The 22,477-nt window shown below is 46.8% G+C and overlaps 1 protein-coding gene across 9 annotated transcripts in view; it reads right to left on the reverse strand.

The window, feature by feature from the left end:
- Nucleotides 1–22,477, reverse strand: part of CACNA1A (calcium voltage-gated channel subunit alpha1 A) — a 250,621-nt gene that overhangs the window by 98,366 nt on the left and 129,778 nt on the right. For 6 of the 9 annotated variants that reach the window (XM_040240887.1, XM_040240886.1, XM_040240885.1 and 3 more), the window contains 4 exons: nucleotides 15,386–15,489; nucleotides 14,181–14,296; nucleotides 12,912–12,968; nucleotides 11,149–11,238 (listed from right to left, as the gene is read on the reverse strand). In XM_040240887.1, coding sequence (XP_040096821.1) covers nucleotides 11,149–11,238; nucleotides 12,912–12,968; nucleotides 14,181–14,296; nucleotides 15,386–15,489 — 367 coding nt within the window. Of the gene's footprint in view, nucleotides 1–11,148; nucleotides 11,242–12,911; nucleotides 12,969–14,180; nucleotides 14,297–15,385; nucleotides 15,490–22,477 lie in introns of all 9 variants that reach the window. The other 3 variants (XM_040240878.1, XM_040240880.1, XM_040240884.1) reach the window with 1 other exon arrangement.

Below are 22,477 nucleotides of genomic sequence, written 5' to 3' on the forward strand. Positions count from 1 at the left end.
CAATTTGATCTGGTATTGTTTATTTTTGGCCGTGCTGGGTCTGCATTGCTGCTCAGGCTTCCTCCAGCTGCAGCGAGTGGGGGGTTTCTCCTCGTGGTGGTGTGCGGGCTTCTCTTGCTCTGGAGCACAGGCTCAATAGTTGTGGCACACCGGCTTTGTTGCTCCAAGGCATAAGGGATCTTCCTGGACCAGGGATCGAACCCATGTTCCCTGCATTGGCATGTGGATTCTTTAACCCACTGAGCCACCTGGGAAGCCCTGGGGTTACTATTATTTAAGGTATATTTCAACATTTGTTGATGGACCAAGTGTGGGTGGAAGAGAGGGAGAAGCCAGGGTTTTTGGTCTGAGTCCCAGGAGGGACAAAGCTGTCATCTACTGAGAATGGACAGGTTTGTGGGGGAGGCTCAGGGCTCAGTTTCACATAGATTGATTTTATGTTCTAAAACATCTCTTCTTGAAAACCTTCCATTGCATCCATTATTGTATTATTCTTCACTGGCGCATTTATTCTTTCATTTATTCATTAGCGCGTTCATTCATTTCTATTTTTTTTAAATTATCTATTTATTTTTAAAATTTGCCATACTATGCCACATATGGAATCTTAGTTCCCCTACCAGGAATCGAACCCGTGGCCTCTGCATTGGAAGCGCAGAGTCTTAACCACTGTACCACCAGAGAGGCTCCCATCCATTCACTTCTTCTTTCATCATTTATTCACATATCCAACCACCCATCCAGTCATTCATTTGCTTATTTACACATTAATCCATGAAGCACTGTTCATCAACCTCATACCAGCCAAACCCGGAAGACATCTCTCAGGATGCCACTTCCTATTAGCAAAATTCTAAACAGAGGTTGTGAGTTGGCATCCCAGGGGCCATACTGGTTCATCTGAGACTTGTGAAGGTTGAAATTATCGGTCTGCATTTAAGAACTGGGAGATTTTCCATACAAACATGGATTTCAGCTTCTCATGAATGAAAATAACAGCTGACATTTATCGAACATTTAACAGGCACTGTGGGGGATGCAGTTTACACAGTAAGCGCCTCATCACAACCTTAGGAAATAGGGCCCATCACTAACCTCCTTTTACACCCCAAGAAAACAGAGGCTGAGGGGAGTCCAGTAATTGACTAAGAAGCTTCAGGTCAGTTCAGAGCTTGTTGCACTCTGGCCTGTGGCCACCACACTGCACTCACTCCTGGAACCTGTGGCCGAGAGCAAGCAACCACATGCCTGCCCAGTGGCAGCTGGCCAGGCTTGGTGGCTGGACTCTCCCTTCATGTCTATCCCCTGTCTGATCCCATGGGCACTGGGAACCCCAAGGTGGCTCTTCACAGCCCTGCCCAGTTGAGATATTTCTGGTTCTTCTGGCTCCCAAAGATGTATACAGACCCACAGGCATCCACAAGGTTGGGCAAGCACATGGGGCAGGAGGTCCCTGACCTTCTCCTGGAGCCACGTGAAAGCTCAGCTCCATCACCAACCACAGAGTGACCTTGGGCAGATGACCCTGGGCAAGTTACCATGTGTCTTGGGACTCCAGTGCCTCCCACCTCACTGGGCCATTGGGAAAAATCAATGAGTTAATGCACCCTAACAGGAATTTCCCTGGTGGTCCAGTGGCTAAGATGCAGGAGCTCCAAATGCGGGAGCCTGGGTTTGATCCCTGGTCAGGGAACTAGATACCACAAGCCACAGCTGAGAGTTCACACGCCTCCACTAAAGATCCTGCATGGGGCAACTAAGACCCGGCACTGCCAAACGAACAGATAAGTGAATAAACATTTAAAAGCTAACCCTAAGACGCCGCTGCACGCATGCTCAGCCACCAAGTCCTATCCGACTCTTTGCGACCCCATGGACTGTAGCTTGCCAGGCTCCTCTGTCCATGGGATTTCCCAGGCAAGAATACTGGAGTAGGTTGCCATTTTCTTCTCCAGGGGATCTTTCTGACACAGGGATTGACCTCGCGTCTCCTGCTTGGCAGGAGGATTCTTTACCACTGAGCTACCTGGGAAGCCCCAACACGATGCTGGCACATGCTTATTGGACATAAAGTCTTTTTCTACAACTGCAAGAGAGAAAATCAAGACTGTTCACATGCCAACTCATGGAGGAAGTCTCTCCTGATCACAGGGCCTGGAGACACATCCCATAATAGGCATCCACACATCAAGAAAGGAGAGGAAGGTGACAATTAATTGAATGCCTACTCTGTGCCAGGCCCTGTGCCAGCTCTGTGCTGTCTCCTCTATCCACTGCATCTTATACTCCCTCTGATCATGGCATCTGGTCCCATCACTCCATGGGAAATAGATGGGGAAACAGTGGAAACAGTGTCAGACTTTATTTTTTGGGGCTCCAAAATCACTGCAGATGGTGACTGCAGCCATGAAATTAAAAGATGCTTACTCCTTGGAAGAAAAGTTATGACCAACCTAGACAGCATGTTGAAAAGCAGAGACATTACTTTGCTGACTAAGGTCCGTCTAGTCAAGGCTATAGTTTTTCCAGTGTTCATGTATGGATGTGAGAGTTGGACTGTGAAGAAAGCTGAGCACCAAAGAATTAATGCTTTTGAACTGTGGTGTTGGAGAAGACTCTTGAGAGTCCCTTGGACTGCAAGGAGATCCAACCAGTCCATTCTGAAGGAGATCAGCCCTGGGATTTCTTTGGAGGGAATGATGCTGAAGCTGAAACTCCAGTACTTTGGCCACCACATGCGAAGAGTTGACTCACTGTTAAAGACTCTGATGCTGGGAGGGATTGGGGGCAGGAGGAGAAGGGGACGACAGAGGATGAGATGGCTGGATGGCATCACTGACTCGATGGATGTGAGTCTGAGTGAACTCCGGGAGTTGGTGATGGACAGGGAGGCCTGGCGTGCTGCGATTCATGGGGTTGAAAAGAGTCGGACACGACTGAGTGACTGAACTGAACTGAACTGAACTATACTCCCTCTGATCCATGCTCCTTTTGTCAATATCCCCCTCTTTTTTTTGGCCGCACCTCGAGGCATGCAGAATCTTGGTTCCCTGACCAGGGATTGAACTTGTGCCCTGCAGTGGAAGCACAGAGTCTTAACCACTGGACCACCAGAAAAGTCCCCTTTTACTGTACACTCTTGTCTCTACTTTTCCTCCATGGCCTGAAAATTTGCAGGCAATCCTCAGTTTTTAAAAATAATTTTAATAAACTATTTTATGAAACACCATATATCTCAGATATCAATTTCAATGTGGAATCAATAGAGAAATCTATTAAAAAGATATTTTACTTTATTTTCTTTTGGTACCAAGTATTCCAAATCTTTACATTGTTTAGTCACTAAGTCGTGCCTAACTCTTTGAGATCTCATGGACTGCAGCACGCCAGGCTCCTCCGTCCTTAACTGTCTCTTGGAGTTTGCTCAGATTCATGTCAGTTGAGTTCAGTGATGCTATCTAACCATCTTATCCTCTGCCGCTCCCTTTTCTTTTTGCCTTCAATCTTTCCCAGCATCAGGGTCTTTTCTAATGAGTCAACTCTTTGGATCAGGTGGCCAAAGTATTGGAGCTAAAGTATTTCCAATCTAATGTGTGAGTATGGAACACATTTTGTTCAGATCAGCTGCATTCAAAGAGCCAAAAGTCAGAGGTGGCCAGTTTTAGTCTGGAATGTTTCAGAGTGGGGATAGCAGTAGGCCACCACTAAGGCTTAATTTCAGGATTTTGGGCAATTTATATACCCTTCGAATTCTTGGTGAATTGGAAAAACTGCTTCCCAAGTTGTGGGTTGAACTGTCCATTGAAGAGATGTATTGATGGCTTCCCTGATAGCTCAGAGGGAAAGAATCCACCTGCCAGTGCTGGAGACACAGGTTCGGTCCCTGGTCTGGGAAGATCCTACATGCTGTGGAGCAACAAAGTCCATGTGGCACAACTGTTGAGCCTGTGCTCTGGAGTCCACGTGCCACGACTACGGAAGCCCTCATGCTCTAGAGCCTGCAGTCCACAATCAGAGAAGCCCCTGCAAAGAGAGGCCCTCACACTGCAGCTGGAGAGAAGCCCCCATTTGCCACAACAAGAGAACAGCCCTCGCAGCAACGAAAACCCAGCACAGCTAAAAAACATAAAAGAGAGATCAAGTAATGGGTTGAAGTCCGAACCCCCAGTAGCCATGAATATGACATTATTTGCAAATAGGGTCTTTGCAGATGCCATCCAATTAAGATGAAGTCAGACCTGATTGGAGTGAGCCTTAATCCAACGACTGGTAATCTTATAAGAGGAGAAGAGACATGGGGACACGCAGGAAAGGACCACAGGATCAGAACCTGGAACGAGGTGAGTGAAAGCCAAAGGGAGCCCAGGACTGCCGACAACACCAGAAGCTAAAAGAAAAGCATGGGGGCAGATTGTCCCCGAAGTCCTCAGAGGCAGCACAGCCCTTGCCAACATCTTGATCTCCGCTTGGACTTCTGGTCCCCAGAATTGTGAGAGAATACATTTCTGTTGTTTTAAGCCACCCAGCTTGTGATACTTTGTGACAGCCGGCCTAGCAAATGAACACAGCCCACGCTGAACTTCTGTCCTTAAAATCACCTAAAGGGAATCTGATTTTCCTGAAGTACTGGTGCCGTGATGGCAGATTCCATTTGTGGTTCAACTTTTCCTAGTGATGGCACTGGGTCCATATTTCATGTTAGCTGATGAACTCTGCATGAGATAATTTTTTTTTTTTTTTGCCTGCTCTTGGTTTTCACTGAGGCACATAGGCTTCTCTGGTTGCAAGCACTTGGGTTAGTTGCCTCGTGGCACTGGGATCTTAGTTCCCTGATCAGGGATTGAACCCGTGTCCCCTGCATTGGAATACAGATTCTTTACCACTGGACCACCAGGGAAGTCCCTATATGAGACTGTTTTGTGATATGTTTACCAACTGACAGCATGGTAGAATCATCAATTACAAGAAATAGAGGAAAACAAAAGAATGGGAAAGACTAGAGATCTCGTCAAGAAAATTAGAGATACCAAGGGAATATATCATGCAAAGATGGGCACAAGAAAGGACAGAAATGGTATGGACCTAACAAAAGCAGAAGATATTAAGAAGAGGTGGCAAGAATACACAGAACTATACAAAACAGATCTTAAAGACAGCATTTACTGGGCAAAATAATACGAGGGCAAAATGCCATATGTTCCTGCCTGACTTTGAAACACGTTATTATTTTACAGAGATAAATAAAGGTGAAGGTGTCTCCTTGCCAGAGCCCTGGAATTTCAGAGGTATCTTTCAAGATTATTTAGGAAATCTCTGCCAGCATAGGAGCCCCTTCCTGTGGGTTTCTGAGCTACCAGCCAAGGGAGCTGGCTTTAGGTGGGTTTGCCTGTAGCAAACCTTGTCCTGGGAGACCAAGCCACTGGCCTGTGTTTTAAACCTACTGACAAAGTTGAAAGTCAACCTGCTTTCTTTCTTTCTTTTTCAGAAATAATTTTATTTGTTTATTTATTTTTGGCTGTGCTGGGTCTTCGTGGCCGCAGGGGCTTTTCTCAAGTTGCAGCGAGTGGGGCCCACTCTTCCTTGAAGTGCGTGGGCTTCTCATTGCAGTGACTTCCCTTGTTGTGGAGCACGGGCTCTGGCGCACCCAAGCTTCGGCAGTTGTGGCATGTGGGCTCAATAGCTGGGCTCCAGAGCACAGGCTCAATAGTTGTGGCACACAGGCTTAGTTTCTGCATGGCGTGTGGGATCTTCCTGGGCCAGGGACTGAACCTGTGTCTCCTGCACTGGCAGGCAGATTCTTTACCACTGAGCCACTAGGGAAGCCCTCAGCTGCTTTCTTAACAGAGGTGCCATGGGACAGTGTCGGTCCTTATTCAGTCTGACAGCTTTCTACTTTCTTTGGTTTCTTATCTTCCTTTTATCACATGTTCATCAAATGCCAGCCTTGAACATGGGTTCTCCAAGTTTTCTTAGGTCAGCCACAGAGAGACCCTCTGTGAATTCATCGTGGCTTTCAGGGTCATTCTCACTATCCCCTCATTAGGAGCCGTACCGTATCATCCCCTAAATTCATAGACTGAAGTTCTAACCCCCGCCTGCCCCTCAGGTGTCTCTGAATTGCAATTGTCTTTGGAGATAGGGCCTTTCAAGAAGTAATTAAATTAGGACTTCCCTGATGGTCTAGTGGCAGCGAAGAAGGGTTCGATCCCTAGTCTGGGAAGATTCCACATTCCATGGGGCAACTAAGCCTGTGAGCTGCAACTACCGAAGCCCACATGTCTAGAGGCCGTGCTCTGTAACAAGGGACGTCACAGCAATGAGAAGCCTGCACACCACAACTGGAGAGCAGCCCCCTGCTCGCTGCAACCAGAGAAAGCCCTGGCACAGCAATGAAGACCCAGCACAGCCCCAAATAAATAAGTTCGAAAAGACATAATTCAATTAAAATGAGATCGTCAGGGTGGGCCTTAATCCTCTATGACTGGCGTCCTTGTAAGAAGAGAAGATTAGGTCACAACACACACGGAGGAGAGACTGAGGACACAGGAAGATGCCCATCTGCAAGCAGGAGACAGTCCACCCCAGAAACCAGGCCTCAGAACACCCTGATCTTGGACTTCCGGCCTCCAGGACTAGGAGGAAGTTAAGCTTCTGTTTTTAAAGAATTAAATCACCCAGTCTGTGCTATTTTATTATGGTCACCCCAGCGAACTGATAACACGCTCCCCATTCCATACAAAGCCCAGTTTTAAAAAATACCTCTTTTCAACTAAGCCCACATGCCATAACTAGAGAGTCTGTGTGCTGTACCGAAAGATTCTGCATGATGCAACGAAGATCCTGTGTACTTTTCCACCAAACAAATTCCTCCCTGCCTTGTACAGCCTTTAGACTCTTTATAATTAGACTCTGTGGGCTTCCCAGGTGGCGCTAGTGGTGAAGAACCTGCCTGCCAATTCAGGAGATGTAAGAGACACAGGTTCGACACAGGTTCGATCCCTGGGTCGGAAAGATCCCCTGGAGGAAGGCATAGCAACTCACTCCAGTATTCTTGCCTGGAGAATCCCATGGACAGAGGAGCCTGGCGGGCTACAGTCCATAGGGTCACAGAGAGTCAGACAAGACTGAAGCGACTTAGCACGCATGTACAATTAAGACTCTGTTGCTTTTAAGTAACTTTAAATTTATCTAATTATTTTTTTTCTGATTTCAAAAGTAATGCCTGGGGACTTCCCTGGGGCTCCAGTGGTTAAGAACCTGCCTTGCAATGCAGGGGATGGGAGTTTTATCCCTGGTTGGGGAACTAAGATCCCACGTGCCGCAGGGCAACTAAGCCCACGTGCCATACAACTAGAGAGTCTGTGTGCTGTACCGAAAGATTCTGCATGATGCAACGAAGATCCTGTGTACTGCAACTAAGGCCCGATATAAATAAAAATTTAAAAAGTAATGCCTGTCACTAATCCACTCATTTCAGGAGAACGTCATGAAGAAAGTGAAAATTCTCTGCAATCCCTTCAGTTTCCACATCTTTAAGTACCTCTCACATTTCTTAATATTGTTTTAAAAATGAGACCACATATTTTACATGGTGTTGTACAACTTGCTATTTTTTTCACCAAAAAATATATTTCAGACATCTTTCCATGCCATAACAGCTCCATTCTTTTTCCTGGCAGCAGAGTATTCGATGGTATATAAATGTTATATAATTTCTTTAACCATCTCCCTACTTTGGGGCACATGGGTTGTTTCTGGTTTTTATTTTTCTGAATACCAGAAACAGAAGGCTGGTACATAGATCTTTGGCATAAATGAAGAAATCTTTTGAAGCAGAAATTCTAGGTCAAAGAATATAAACATCAACAATTAAATAACGCCCAACTATACATCAGAAAATACTGCAAACTACATTCCTGCCAACAGCATAAGGCTATGCCCATTTTTTCACATCTTTGCCAACACTGGGTAGTAATACTTCTTCATCTTTTCTAGAAGGACTGATGACAAATAGTATCTCCCTGTTAATTAAGAACAGGTGAGATGGTTGGATGGCATCACTGACTCAATGGACATGAGTCTGAGCAAACTCCCAGAAATAGTGAAGGACAGGGAAGCCTGGCATGCTGCAGTCTGTGGGGTCGCAAAGTCGGACACAACTTAGCGGCTGAACAACAACTCAGTCTCATCCATTGAGGAGAGCTTGACTTGGGTACCCCGTGTTTTCAGTGCCTGGCATTTAATAAATGTGGTATAGACAAAAATGTTTGCCTTTCAAAATTTAACGTAACAGATTAGAAAATTGGGCAACTTAAACGGAAGATTTGTGGGACAGACGTAACCAATCAAATGCACAGGGCAATGATGGAGCACTCTGATTCTTGAATTTTCTGGAAGGACAGAAGCAGATGTATCCAAAAGTGGAAGCAAGATTTGTTCATCATTACGAGGAAAAAGAGTGTTTTGGCTAGAAATTAAAAATGCAAATGAAAACAAGCTTTAAGGTATCATTACAAACTGATTTATCCAGAAAGGAAATTAAACACGTAACAGGCAATGGCCAGGGTGGGAGAGTCCATAAGCGTCTGCATACTTGGCAGGTTTATAAATGGGTTCAATGTTTTTGAAACTCAGAACAGCTCTGTGAATAATGAGTTGAAAAGCTGTTAATATCTTTGATCCTATAATTATCCCCAAAGAAATCCTCCCAAAGGGTGGGAGGAGTCATTGTACGTAAATGCTCCCAGCAGTGCTCCTCGTAAAGGCAAAAATTGGAAACAACTCAAATACCATATAATAAAGCTAAGGCTGAGCAGGCCACAGTGTGGCCACCCTCTGGGGTGTGGGATGGCATGGAAATCATGTTGAAACTCAGCAGTAAGCTTATAAACTAGGGGTGAGTGAAGCAACCTGAGTGTGAAGTAGTTGGTTCCTAGGGATTAGACATAAGTACGTTTTGATTTTTATTTTTGGCCGTGTTGTTCAGCTTGCGAGATCTTAGTTCCCCAGCCAGGGCTCAAACCTGTATCCTCTGCAATAGAAGTCCGGAGTCCTAACCACTGGACTGACAGGGAATTCCCCAAAACACGTGTATATTTTGCATTCCCTCCCCCGGCCTTGCCTCTATACTCCAGCCACACGATACCCATTCAGCCTTAATGTCCGCTCCTCTCAGAGTCTCCTGTTATTTCCTCTGCCTGGAAGCTCTCTCATCCACTCTTCATACTTAGACTTTTTTTTTTTTAATCATTTATTTATTTAGGCCGTGCTGGGTCTTTGTTGCTGCACCAGCTTTCTCTAGTTGCAGTGAGTGGGGACTACTCTCGAGTTGCCAGCTTTTCACTGTGGTGGCTTCTCATTGCGGAGCATGGGTTCTAGGCTCACAGACTTCAAAAGTTGTGGTGAACAGGCTTAGTTGCTCCTCGGCATGTGGGATCTTCCCAGACCAGGGATCGAACTCATGTCTCCTGCATTGGCAGGTGGTTTCTTTACCACTGGGCCACAAGGGAGGCCCCATAACTAGAATTTTTATTTTATTTTTTGGCCCCACCATGTGACTTGTTGGATCTTAGTTCCCCAACCAGGGACTGAACCTGCACCTTTGGCAGTGAAAGTGCAGAGTCCCGACCACTGGACCACCAGGGAATCCCCTTCATAACTGGAATTTTTAGGAAGCTATTTCAGGCACTATCCTGGTGGCTCTGCTGTTGCTGCTGCTAAGTTGCTTCAGTCATGTCTGACTCTGTGCGACCCCATAGACGGCAGCCCACCAGGCTCCACCGTCCCTCGGATTCTCCAGGCAAGAACACTGGAGTGGGTTGCCATTTCCTTCTCCAATGCATGAAAGTGAAAAGTGAAAGTGAAGTCGCTCAGTCGTGCCCGACTCTTCACAACTCCATGGATTGCAGCCTACCAGGCTCCTCTGTCCATGGGATTTTCCAGGCAAGAGTACTGGAGTGGGTTGCCATTGCCTTCTCTCCTGGTGGCTCAGTGGATAAAAATCTGCCTGTCAATGCAGGGACACAGGTTCGACCCCGGTCTGGGAGGATTCCACAGACTCCAGAGCAATTAAGCCAGACAACCACAACTACTAATCCTGTGCCCTAGAGTCTGCATGCCGCAACTACAGAGCCCGTGTACTGCAACTACTGAAGGCCGAGCACCCTAGAACCTATGCTGCACAAGAGAAGCCGCCACAAGAAGCCCACACACCGCAATGCAGATTAGACCCCTACTTGCTGCAACTAGAGAAAGCCTGAGCGCAGCAATGAAGACTCAGTTTCAAAAAATAATAGAACCTCCTTAGAGAAGGTCAAAGCAACAGGCTCACCCAAGAGGGGCAAAAAGGAAAGACAAATGTTCCTACCTCAAACTCTGTCCTTGGCGATAACCAGCAACAGCCTGGGCACAGCCTTCTGCCTGGTTCACTCTGCAACCACTGCTGTGGCAAACTCCTATCTTCCCTTTGGTTCTCAGAACAATGTCACCTCCTCCAAGAAGCCCTCTCTGACCACACTCCACTCCTCCAGAGCAGGCTGAGTGAGGAGCATCTCCTCTGCAGTGCCATTATCATCACAAGCTTATTTCTGTAATTACCTGCTTAATATCTATTTTCTGCACTGGACTGCAAGCTCAACAAGGGTAGGGATTTGACTTCGGTCCTGTTCACAGTTGGGCATTCAGTAACAGTAGCCCCCCGAGTGAGCACTAATGAATAATAACATTACTCATGAATAATATTAGCCAACATCACGGGGACCTTCTTTTCGGTCACATGGTATTCTAAATGCTATGTGTGTTTTTTTTTTCTGGCTGACCAAAAGGCATGTGGGATCTTAGTTCCTGACCAGGGATCGAACCTGTGCCCCCTGCAGTGGAAGCACAGACTCTTAACTACTGGATCACCAGGGAAGTGTGGTCCAGTGGTTATTTAGTTTTACTTCTACATGCATTATTTAATTTTACTTCTCCCTGCAACAATACGAGAAGACAGGCACTGTTGTTATTCCCATAATCATGTCATCTGCCCCAAGAAATACAGTTGAGAACGGGCAGAATTGAGACTCAATCCAGGCAGCTCCAAGCCCTCATCTCCATCTCACAGGTAATAGTAATAAATGACGGCCAGGCAGCAGCTGGGGGACTTACCCACGGAGGCGATGTCGGCCAGCTGATCCTCAGCCTCCTCGGGGTTGAGCAGGTCTGTCTTGCTCTTCTTTATAGTGGCTCTCCGCAGAGCTCCAACAATGGAAACACGGCAAGAGAAAAAGACGTTACCCTTTTTGCTATAACAATGACATTGACCGCATGTGTCCCTGGGTGCCAGGTGCTCTATTAGGGACTTTCTCCATGTTGTTGGATTTCACCCACATGGCAGTCTGGTTTCATGGGAAGTAACAGTACGCTCATTTCACAGATGTGGGAACAGAAGCTTAGGGAGGTTACATGACTTTGCCCATGAGGTAAAGATGAGAACCAAGTTCCTGCTTAATCTGTCTGGGCTCTTGGTCAACATTTTCCCTCTAGGAGTCCTGGGATTGGACATGTAGACTCCTATGAAAATGGCCCACCTTTAGCACACTTGCCAGGCTGGCTGGGACTGTGGAAGCCCTTCCTTAATATTTAGGTTCTACACCCCAGGAGCTCTCCAGGGGACAGTGAGTTCAGGCACACACTTCCAATAAAGTGACTTAGACACCCCCATTCCCTGGTAGCTCAGGTGATAAAGAATCCACCTGCAATGCAGGAGACCCTGGTTTGATTCCTGGGTCAGGAAGATCCACTAGAGAAGAGATAGGCTACCCATTCCATTATTCTTGGGTTTCCCTCATGGCTCAGATGGCAAAGAATCTGCCTGCAATGCAGGATACCTGGGTTTGACCCCTGGGTTGGGAAGATACCCTGGAGAAGTGAACAGCTACCCACTCCAGTATTCTGGCCTGGAGAATTCCAAGAACAAAGGAGCCTGGCATGCTACAATCCATGGAGTTGCAAAGAGTCGGACACGACTGAGTGACTTTCACTTTCATTTATGGGTAATGTCTTTCCTCTCAAAGAGTAAAATCCCTGTTACTCTTAGGATGGAGCCCCATCTCCTTTCCTTCCTTCTCACTCCTGGTTTCTTCAACCCACAATCATTGCTCTATCTAGTCAAATTGCTAATGTAAGACAACTGTCCTTAATAGTAAGCTGGATTCTTGGTGAAATTATTTTATTTTTGGCCATGGTGCATGGCTTGTGGGATCTTAGTTCCTCAACCAGGGATTGAACCTGGGCCACCGCAGTGAAAGCGTTGAGTTCTAACCACTGGACCGACCACCAGGGTACTTCCATTGCTGAAATTACTTAAAAAAATATTGGCTGCATCTTGTGGCATGTGGGATCATAGTCCCCTGACCCAGTATTGAACTTGTGGCCCTTGCATTGGAAGCAGGGAGTCTCAACCACTGGACTGCCAGGGAAGTCCCTGAAATGACTATTATTTATTTTACTTAGTGAACACAGATGGGGCTGACCCCAAGCCAGACACCGTCCTATGCATTCTATCTGCCATACTTAATGTAATAGTCATAAACAATCAACTCAGGTAGGTATGGTAACACGCCCATTTGACAGATGAGGAAAATGGAGGCACAAAGCAGAAGCTGGGCATGTGGTGAAAGCAGACAGAGCAGACAGGAAACAGGAACCCTGTGTCAAAGTCCTGAAATCCCTTGAGGAAACAGAGTCTCACCATTCTCCATATCTTCCTGAGCCCAACCCAGTCTTGTGTTAATTCTTGGCAACACTTGGGCCCTGAACATCCATCCCTTGGAGGCCCCTTAGAAAGAAGCAACCCATTCCCCAGCTCTGACTCCTCCTGTGTTCCCTGGGACCCATCCCAACCCCCAAGCCAGGTTCAGAGCAGTTACCATCAAAGGGATGCCTCTGCTCCCCATCAGTTTCATCTTCGGCGAGGATCACCTCTTCTGAAGAGCAAGAGCACATAGTTAATTTACGCTCCAGCATCTGGAAGACTCTCCTGGGGATGGGTTCCCTTGGATGGGAAAGGAGAAGAGTCCTCCCAGGCACTCCAGTCGCCCCTTGCTGAGTGACAACTCTATCAGCCAGAGATGTGCTTGCTAACTTGCTTTTGACTCCTACCCCCACTTAAGCAACAGTTGTAATGCCAACATCATCCCTACCTGCTTCAAAATAAAAACCAACCTCCTAACCACAACTTATAAGATCTTGCCTGATCTGACCCCTGTCACCTCCCTATCCTCCTTTCCTCTTGCTTTCCCCCTCATTCTGCCCCAGCCCCACTGGCTTCCCTGCTGTGACTCCACTCTGCTCCTACCCCAGGGCCTTTGCACTTGCTGTTCCCTCTGGGGGGAAGGCCCCTCCCCTAGACATCCACATGGCTTCCTTATTCACCTCCTCCAGGTCTCTACTCAGAGGTCACCTCCTCAGAGAGACTCTCTCTGATCACCCTGCTATCTCTCTTTCCTGCCTCCTACGCTGTTTTATTTTTCCTCTCAGCATTTAGCAACACCCAATATTATGTGTATTTGGTTATTTTCTGTCTCTCTCATTAGACTATCGGAGCCCTGCAGGCAGAGATCAAATCTCAGTGTCTAGAACACTGTCTGGCATACAGGGTGCCCCGTAATTGTCTGAATTACTAAACAAATAAACATGTACAATACCTACTGTATGTTAGGTACTGCTCTCTCTCTTTTTTTTTGGCTGAGCCACTTGGCATGCAGGATCTTCCTTGACCAGGGATTGAACCCATGCTCCCTGCAGTGGGAGTGTGGAGTCTTACCCACTGGACAGCCAGGGAAGTTCAAGCACTTAGCTTAGATCACCTTAGGGACATCTCAAACAGCTTTATGAGGTAGGTACCATCACGATCTCTGTTTAACAGGCTAGGAGACTGAGGCACAGGGCAGTGAGGAGCATTGCTAGGAGGTGGCAGAGTAGGGATCTAAACCAATGTCTGGTTTTAGAGCTCTCGAGTATAATGTTATGTCATGTCCTGGCTTCATCTCTCTGGATTCCTGTTGCCAAACATCGGGACTACCAGTTCAGATCCTCTGTCTCCTCCCCTCATCCATCTCCAAACTGCATGCATGACTCTCGGTGTGCTCCATGACATGGGAGTTCAGTTCTTGGGCCCTGGGATGAAAGGGCCTCACCTGCTTTTGAGATCCACTCCATGTACCCGTTGAGCTCTCGTTCAATCTGCTGCTGCCGCCTCAGCTTCAGAAAAGCCCGTCGGTTCTCCACCCGCTCCCTTTCTTTGGCAAACTCCCTGAAGATGCGCAGGAGAGTCAGGTCTGGCTGTTTCAGAAATTTTAGGGAGTGTGCGTGTGCGTGTGTGTGGGGGGATTCAGAATCCCTGGAGGGCAGTGCATTTAAACAAGAGGAATCAGGTCTTCTGGGAGAAGATCAGAATACTATAAGAGTGGGCATTTCTGCCAGCTTCCCACGTTTCCCACCAACTACATCCAGTTAGAGAAAAAAACCTCACAAAACCATAAACCATGTCATGCCAACCACTGCTGGCTGTAAAGCCCATTCTCATTCTCTGTACTCTTGGCTAAAGAATAGTTTCATCCCTTTTTAAAGTTAGGCCAGTGACACATAAGCTGAAGATTTCTGCAGCAATCTCACTTCCATGATATAGCACCCTTCGGGTTTCCCTTCTTCCTCTTCCTGTTTGGAGTGTGAGATGCCTATCTTGTGAGTGTGAAGTAGCCATTTTGATACCATAAAGAATTCATGAGATTTAAAGTCTCTAATAAGGATGTCAGCATGGAAAGCTAGAAGAAGCCGGGGTCTATCATGACACCATGGAGCCAGCAAACCAATCCCCAGGCTTGTAGTGAGAAAAACTCATTTATGATGAAGCCAGAAAAACAATCTTGAGGGTAGGGTACAATGTGTGTTATGAAAATGCATGTTTGATTGTACGCTACAATTTTATATTTGGAAAATAAGGGAAGGGGAAAACCCAACCTGTTATTTTTTTTTAAAATGTAAATAATAGAAATTAAAACTCTATAGAATTTTCTTGTGTTTTGTGTTGTGGGTCTGAAAAATTTGAGGAAACCTTCAAAAAAAGCACTGAGCTACATTTTGGAAGTAGCTCAGTGCCAGGGGTGAAGCTTAGTGAGTGAAGTCTGGGTTGGATTTTAGTTCCCATGAATCTCTTCACTGGGTGTCCCCAGAAGTGCACAACTTGAGCATCTGTACATGGACTGCTGATAATGGACCAATAACCCAAAGCAAGAGAAGAGACCTATTCTGTGCCTGGAGAATGAAAACAAAGTTTTGATGGCCTCTTCCTGGGGAAAAGATGGCGTGGGGGAATGGGATGGGAGGAGTAGCAGAGACTTACCCAGACAGCACACCCAATACGAGGTTCAGCATAAAAAAGGAGCCGATGATGATGAGGGGGATGAAGTACAGCCAGTTCCAAGTGTTCCCTGAGGCATCGTTGCTCTACGAGGGGTGAGGAAGGAAAGCAGGTGAGTACCGAGTGGGACTTAGGTATGACTTGAAAGGTGGAGGGGTAGCTCTGGTTCTCCAGGGGCTTTGTTCTCAAATGCCCTTGGCCTGTGGAGTCCTAGAGTCCTGGCAGCCCAGAGAGGGGAAGAGAGCACAAGATCAACCAGTGGGGGAAACTACAGAGGTACCATTGGAAGGACAAAGCTCCCTCCGACTCACAGGTTTTCAGGGGACCAGAAACCAGCATGAAATTCAGGAGGACTCCCCACACCAAACTCCAGGAGCAGAAGGGGAAAACCCCACTGAAGTGTAGAAATAAACCCTTAGTTCCCTCCCTCTCTCCCAAACAGTCACACTGTCTCCCTTGAGAGGAGGTGCATGGTGGCAGGGTCTGATAGGTTAAATCACCAAACTAGACAGCAGGACCATGAACCTTTCCCTCAAGTGTCCCCCTCTTCTATTGCCTGCCCCATCAATGTCAACCACAGAAAAATTGCCAGGAAAGCCTATCTAGGTCAGTTTTCAAGGGGGAGGATTGTCCACAAATAGAACATTCTTCTCTGGGAGAACAGGACACTATGCCAAGGAGGAAGTTAGGAGGGGAAGAAAATCAAGACTAGAGAAAGAAAGAGACATAAAATCCAGCACTTAGAGAGCACTTTGTTTGTTTGTGCCAGACACCCTTCTAAGCAGTACTAATGCTGGTTTATTTACTCATTAAATCCTCATGATGTCCCTATGTTATTGTCATGAATTGTGGAAAACGAGGCCCATGAAGTCAAAACTGAAGCCTAAGCTTACAGAGCTAGACAATGGTAGACACGGGATTTGAACCAGGTGGCTGGACCCAGAGCCTATGGATTTAACCTCTGTCCTGGTGGGGGGAAGCCTTCCGGTGCTTCATCAGCCCTGTGACATCTGCAGAATGTGGGGCCCCCAAATGTGGCTTTAAAAGCTCACCTTTAAAAGCACATTCGGTGCTACTGCAGCCCTACAGAAAGGCTAAAATGAGAATGACTGATAATGCCAGGTGCTGGTGAGTCTGTGAAGGAACTAGAACTCTCACATGCTGTCAATGGAGGGTGACATGGTGTAGGAGTTTCCTGTGGCTGCTGTAACAAAGAACCACCGAATGAGTGGCTTCAAACAATGGACGTTTACTGGCGTATAGTTCTGGAGGCCAGAAACCCAAGATCAGGGCGTCGGCATGGTTGGTTCCTTCTAGAGGCTCTGAGGGAGAATATGTTCCATGCCTTTCCCCTGGTATCTGGGGGTTTGCTGACAACCTTTGGTGGCCCCTTGGCTTGTAGATGCATCACCCTGATTTCTGTCTTCATCAATACATGACTTTCTCTCTCTGTGCATGTCTGCCTCTGTGTCCCAACGTCCCCTTTCTACAGGGACACTAGTCATATTGGATTAGGGCCCATCCTCATGGCCTCATCTTAACCAGTGGTTTCTGCAATGACTCCATCCCCAAATAAAGTCATATTCTGAGGTACAAAGGGTTAGAGCTTCAACATGTGAATTTGGGAAGAGGCACAATTCAATCCATCACACACAGTACAACTACTTTGAAATGGGATGGAAATTTCTACTAAAATTAATCACGCACCTTCACTATGACCTGATCATGGCACCCCTGGGATATTATCCAGCAGAAATGTGAACCTGTCTATGCCAAAGACATATGTAAGAATGTTCACAGAAGTGATTTCATAACAGCCCCAAACTGGAAACAATCTGAATCCTTGTCAACAAGAGAGAAAATAAATAAATGGAATATTGTGCAATGAAAGACCGCCATTTATCACATGAAACCTTCCAGACCTGGCATCCAGCAAAAGCCAGACAGAAAAAAGCATATATTAGGTCAGCCGAAAAGCTCATTCGGGTTTCTCCACCTGATGTTACAGAAAACCCAATAGAACTTTTTGGCCAGCCCAATATATAAGATTCTACTCATGTAAAATACAAAAACAGGCAAACAAGCTGATGATATCTGAGGTCTAGATGGAGTATCCTTTGGAGAGAGTAGTGACTGAGGAGAGAGCAAGAGGAGAAGCTTTTGAGGCTGAGAAGGCTCTGGTTCCTGATTCTGGGTGCTGGTTATACCCACGTGTCCAGTTTGTGAAAATTTATCAAGCTCCTTGCTTATGATTTGTGAAGTGTTCTGTATATTGATTTCACTTGAACCTCCCCCAAAGATTTTTTTTTTTTTTCCAAAGAAAGTCAATTTTACCTTAAAAAAGCAAGGAGATTCTGACACATGCTACAGGGTGGATGAATCCTCAGGACACTATACTAAGTGAAGTAAGCCAGACATGAAAGGATAAAAACTATACGATTGTACTCATATGAAGTTCCCACATTTGTCAAATTCAGAGACAGAAAGCAGAACGGTGGGCAGGGTCTGGGGGAGGGGTGCAGAGGGTTAGTGTTTAACGAGGACAGTGTGTCAGTTCTACAAGGTGAGAAAGTTCTCGAGATGGACAGTGGTAACAATTTATATCAGCCTGAATGCCCTTAATGCCAATGAAGTGGGCACCTAAATGGATCACACGGTAAATTTTAGGTTATACTTATTTCATCACAATAATTAAGAAAGAAAACAAACCAAAAAAGCCAACTTTTATCATCATGGACACGGGTTCTGGGGACAATAAAGGTCCCAGTCCCAGCTCATACTTGTGTTCTAAGAGAGTTCTAATGCTTTGCTCCTGGAAGGTTCTGGAAGAAAGAAAAGGGTCAGCAGAAAGGACTGGACAGAAGGCAGAAGTGGCTTTGTGTTTCCCCCTCCAGCACTGCTGCGGCTGAGGCATTTTGTTCCCATTTCTTGGGGCTAAATATAGCCCAGGAGAGAAAGCCTGCGCTGGCCAACAGATGAAAAAAGTCTGGGCTGCCTCAGGAGGCAGGTTTGGCATGGAGACAGAGTGGTTGGGGGTGGGGGGAGGAGGGCAGGCCTGAATGGGGAGAAGTGGCTGAGGTCCCTTGGTACCAAGGCAGGCCCTCCATCCTGGGTTCTGCCTACACCCCAGCTCCCTGATGCACTTAAAGTACCTGGCCCCGTGATGCTGCCTGGCATAAAAGACACTCACGATGCCAGGGCCTCAGCCTACCAGAGCCCATCTGATCCTCTCACAAAATGTGGAATGTGATCCTTCCCATCTTCCTGGGTGAGGAAACTGAGGCAAACGGAGGTCAAGTCTCATGTCCGAGATCCCTGTCGTGGGCTGCATTGTATCCTGTCAAAAGGTATGTTGAAATCCTAACCCCCAGGACCTGTCAATGGGACCCTACTTGGAAACAGGGTCTCTACAGCTGCCACCAGGTTAAGATGAAGTCATGGTCGTGGGCCCTAGTCCGATAGGACTGGTGTCCTCTTAAGAAGAGGGAAACAGGGATTTCCTTGGTGGTCCAGTGGTTAAGAATCCATCTGCCAATGCAGGGGACACAGGTGTGATCCCTGGTCTGGGAAGATTCCCCATGCCACAAGGGAACTAAACCTGTGCACTGCAACTACTGAAGCCCGCTCACCTGGAGTCCATGCTTCACAAGCGAGGCCACTGCCGCGAGAAGCCCGCACATCGCAACTACAGAAAGCCCATGCACAGCAGTGAAGGCCCAGTGCAGACAAAAATAAAGAAATGAAATAAAAATAATACTCAGAAAAGAAGAGGAAAACACCAGGTGAAGACAGGGACACACAGCCATGTAACAGTGGAGGCAGAGACTGGAGGGACGCAGCTGTGAGTCAAAGAAGGCTAAGGCTTGATAGTCACCACAAGAGGTTCGGAAGAGGCAAAAAAGAATTCTACCCAGCATCTCAGAGGTAGTGTAGCTCTGCTGGCATTGGAGAGGCAGGTGGGACAACCTCTCTCACTCTAGTAGAGCTTGTTTGAGTTGACAAAACACCCCTCGATTCCCACAGTCTCCACACCCAGTGGACGGAGGAAACTGAGGCTGTGGAAGATGCTTTGATTTGCCTGGCTCACACACAGTGTGGACGGCATGGCTGTGACTAGACCCATCATTCTGGCTTGCATCCGACTGATTTTTTTTTCTATCTCACTCATTCACTGCACTTACATAGTATTTTCTGTTTATAAAAATTGGCCCAAGAGAGTCTTAAAGAAGAGGGAAAATACTGATTCATCTCAGCACTGTTGGTACCTAGCGTGGCGCCTGGTGCTTAGCAACCACTCGATAAATACTCATCAAACAAATTAATGGCTGAGTCCCAGTAAAATCCTTAAGTGCCTTCTGGTTCATGGCTTATTTTCCTCTAATTTTTTGCGCATGGTTCATTCAGAAGAAGTATAGAAGATGCAAAAATAAGTGCCCCCCGCAAACAACCAAACAACTCTCAGCCCAAAAGAACACCCAACTCCCCAGCATAAATGATAAGGATGGCGTGGTCTAGACAACAAACGTATGGGTACCAAGGGGGAAAAGAGGGTGTGATGGATTGGGAGACAGGGGTGATATAAACACTCTGTGCCGTATTGCTGTGCTTAGTCACATCCGACTCTTTGCAACCTCACGGACCGTGGTCTGCCAGGCTTTTCCGTCCATGGGATTTTCTAGGCAAGAATACTAGAGTGGGGTGCCATTTCCTACTCCAGGGGATCTTCCTGACCCAGGGGTTGAAACCACGTCCCTTGTGTTTCCTGCACTGGCAGGAGGATTCTTTACCCACTGAGCCACCTGGGAAGCCCACTGCTATGTATAAAATGGATAACTAACGAGGACCTACTGTGTAGCACAGGGAACTCTGCTCAGTGCTCTGTGGAGACCTAAAGGGGAAGGAAGTCCAAAATAGAGGGAGTCTACGTATACGTATAGCTGATTCACTTTCCTATATAGTAGAAATGAACACAACACTGTAAAGCAACTATATGCCAGTAAAGAATAAAGAAGCCATATTTCATATGAAAAGACGCTGGTGGCTCAGACAGTAAAGAATATGGCTGCAGTGGAGGAGACCCGGGTTTGATTCCTGGGTCGGGAAGATCCACTGGAGAAGGAAACGGTTACCCACTCCAGTATTCCTGCCTGGAGAATTCCACGGACAGAGGAGCCTGGCAGGCTGCAGTCCATGGGATCACAATGAGTCGGTCACTAATCATGAGACAAATGGAAATCAACCCTAAATGTCCATCAGCAGAGAAATGGACAAAAATGTGGGACAAAAGGATGGAGTGGATTTGACCATGAAAGACCCAGAGCCCCAAGGTGCCATGAGGGAGGTTGTATTTCTGTCCCAGTTTATGAAAAAGTGTTAGCTGCTCAGTCGTGTCTGATTGACTCTTTGTGACCCCACGGACTATAGTCTACTGGGCTCCTCTGTCCATGGGATTCTTCAGGCAAGAATATCAGAATGGGTAGCCGTACCCTTCTCCAGGGGATCTTCCCGACCCAAGGATCAAACCCAGGTCTCCTGCACTGCGGGCGGATTCTTCACTGTCTTGAGCCACCAGAGAAACCCCAGTTTATGCCTGCTATTAAATCATGCAATGCCTGCGAATTATTTTTTGAGCCCTCCTTTCCTCCATTTACTCTCAAAACGGTCCTTGTTTGGGTGGTAAATTATGTGGTCTTTCTGTTTCTGAGGTCTCCCGTAACCTTCCCTGGCCTCTTCAGCTCCCTTGCTCATCCTCACTCCTTCACTTCCAGCCACATGGGCCACCGAGCTGCTCTTCACAAATGCCAGAACCACTGCTACCTCAGGGCCTTTGCACTGGCTGTCTTGTCCCCCTGGGTCTCTCTTTCCTCATATACCTGTATGGACCCTCCTCACTTCTTTCAGGTCTTATTAGAAGAACTTCAACCTCTCACCTTGAGGGTCCACAACACGTCTACTGCTTTATTTGTCTCAGAGTCGGCAAACCACTGCCCACGGGCAAGTCACCTGTTTTTGTAAAGGTTTTTTGGCACACAGTCATGCCCATTCATTATGTATCTTCTCTGTGGCTGCTTTTGTGCTATGAAAGCAGATTGAGTAGTTGTGACAGAGGCTACATGACCCACAAAGCCTAAACTATTTAAGATTCTGCCATATACATAAACATTTCTTAATTATCTTGTTGACAGCTTGCTTCTCCCACCAAAATGTCAACTCCCCCCCCAAAAGGGATTTTTGTCTCTTCCCCTTGCTGCACAGAAAGTTGCCTGCATGCAGTATACATCCAATGAATGTTTATTGTGTGAATGTGTAATCAAAGGGCCCCTCCCCACCTCCCCGCCGAGATCTGATGCTTTGATATTGGCCAAGATGAACATCTATGAATTAACAAGGGCTGAGGTCAAGGATCAGTTTCTACCATTCATGACCGGCATTTTAACTGTCGACTAACCACAGCTTTGTCGCTTTCCTAATTGACACACCGAGAGAGTAACAGAGAGTAAGAGCAACAAAGAAAAGCACGGAGAGGTGGGACGGAGAGAGAGAAATAGGTGAACAAAGGAAAGGGGGAGGGAGAAAGATATAGAGACAGAGACCAAGAATGAAGAGAGACAAAGAGAGGGAAAAAAAGAGAAAGGGAGTTTTTAGAGAGAGGGAGGGACTGTAACGGCTTCCCAGGTGGCTCAGTGGTAAAGAATATGCCTGCAATGCAGGAGATGAGGGTTTGATCCCTGGGTCAGGAAGATTCCCTGGAAAAGGAAATGGCAACCCACTCTAATATTTTTGCCTGGGGAATCCCATGGACAGAGGAGCCTGGCGGGCTATAATCCATGGAGTTCAGAAGAGTCAGACATGACTTACTGACTCAACAGCAACACCAGGGGAGTGTAATAGTTAATGCCCAGTGCTGGGTTTGAATCCTGATTACACCACTCTGACTGGGGAATCTTGACAGGTCCCTGCATCACTGTGGGCCTCAGTTTCCTCATCTGGAAACATCTCCCCACATGAGTTTTTAAAAATATTCATTTATTTGACTACACTTGGTCTTAGATGCAGGAGGTGGGATCCAGTTCC

The sequence above is a fragment of the Oryx dammah genome, unplaced genomic scaffold (genome assembly GCF_014754425.2).
Source record: "Oryx dammah isolate SB20612 unplaced genomic scaffold, SCBI_Odam_1.1 HiC_scaffold_5, whole genome shotgun sequence".
NCBI lineage: Eukaryota > Metazoa > Chordata > Mammalia > Artiodactyla > Bovidae > Oryx > Oryx dammah.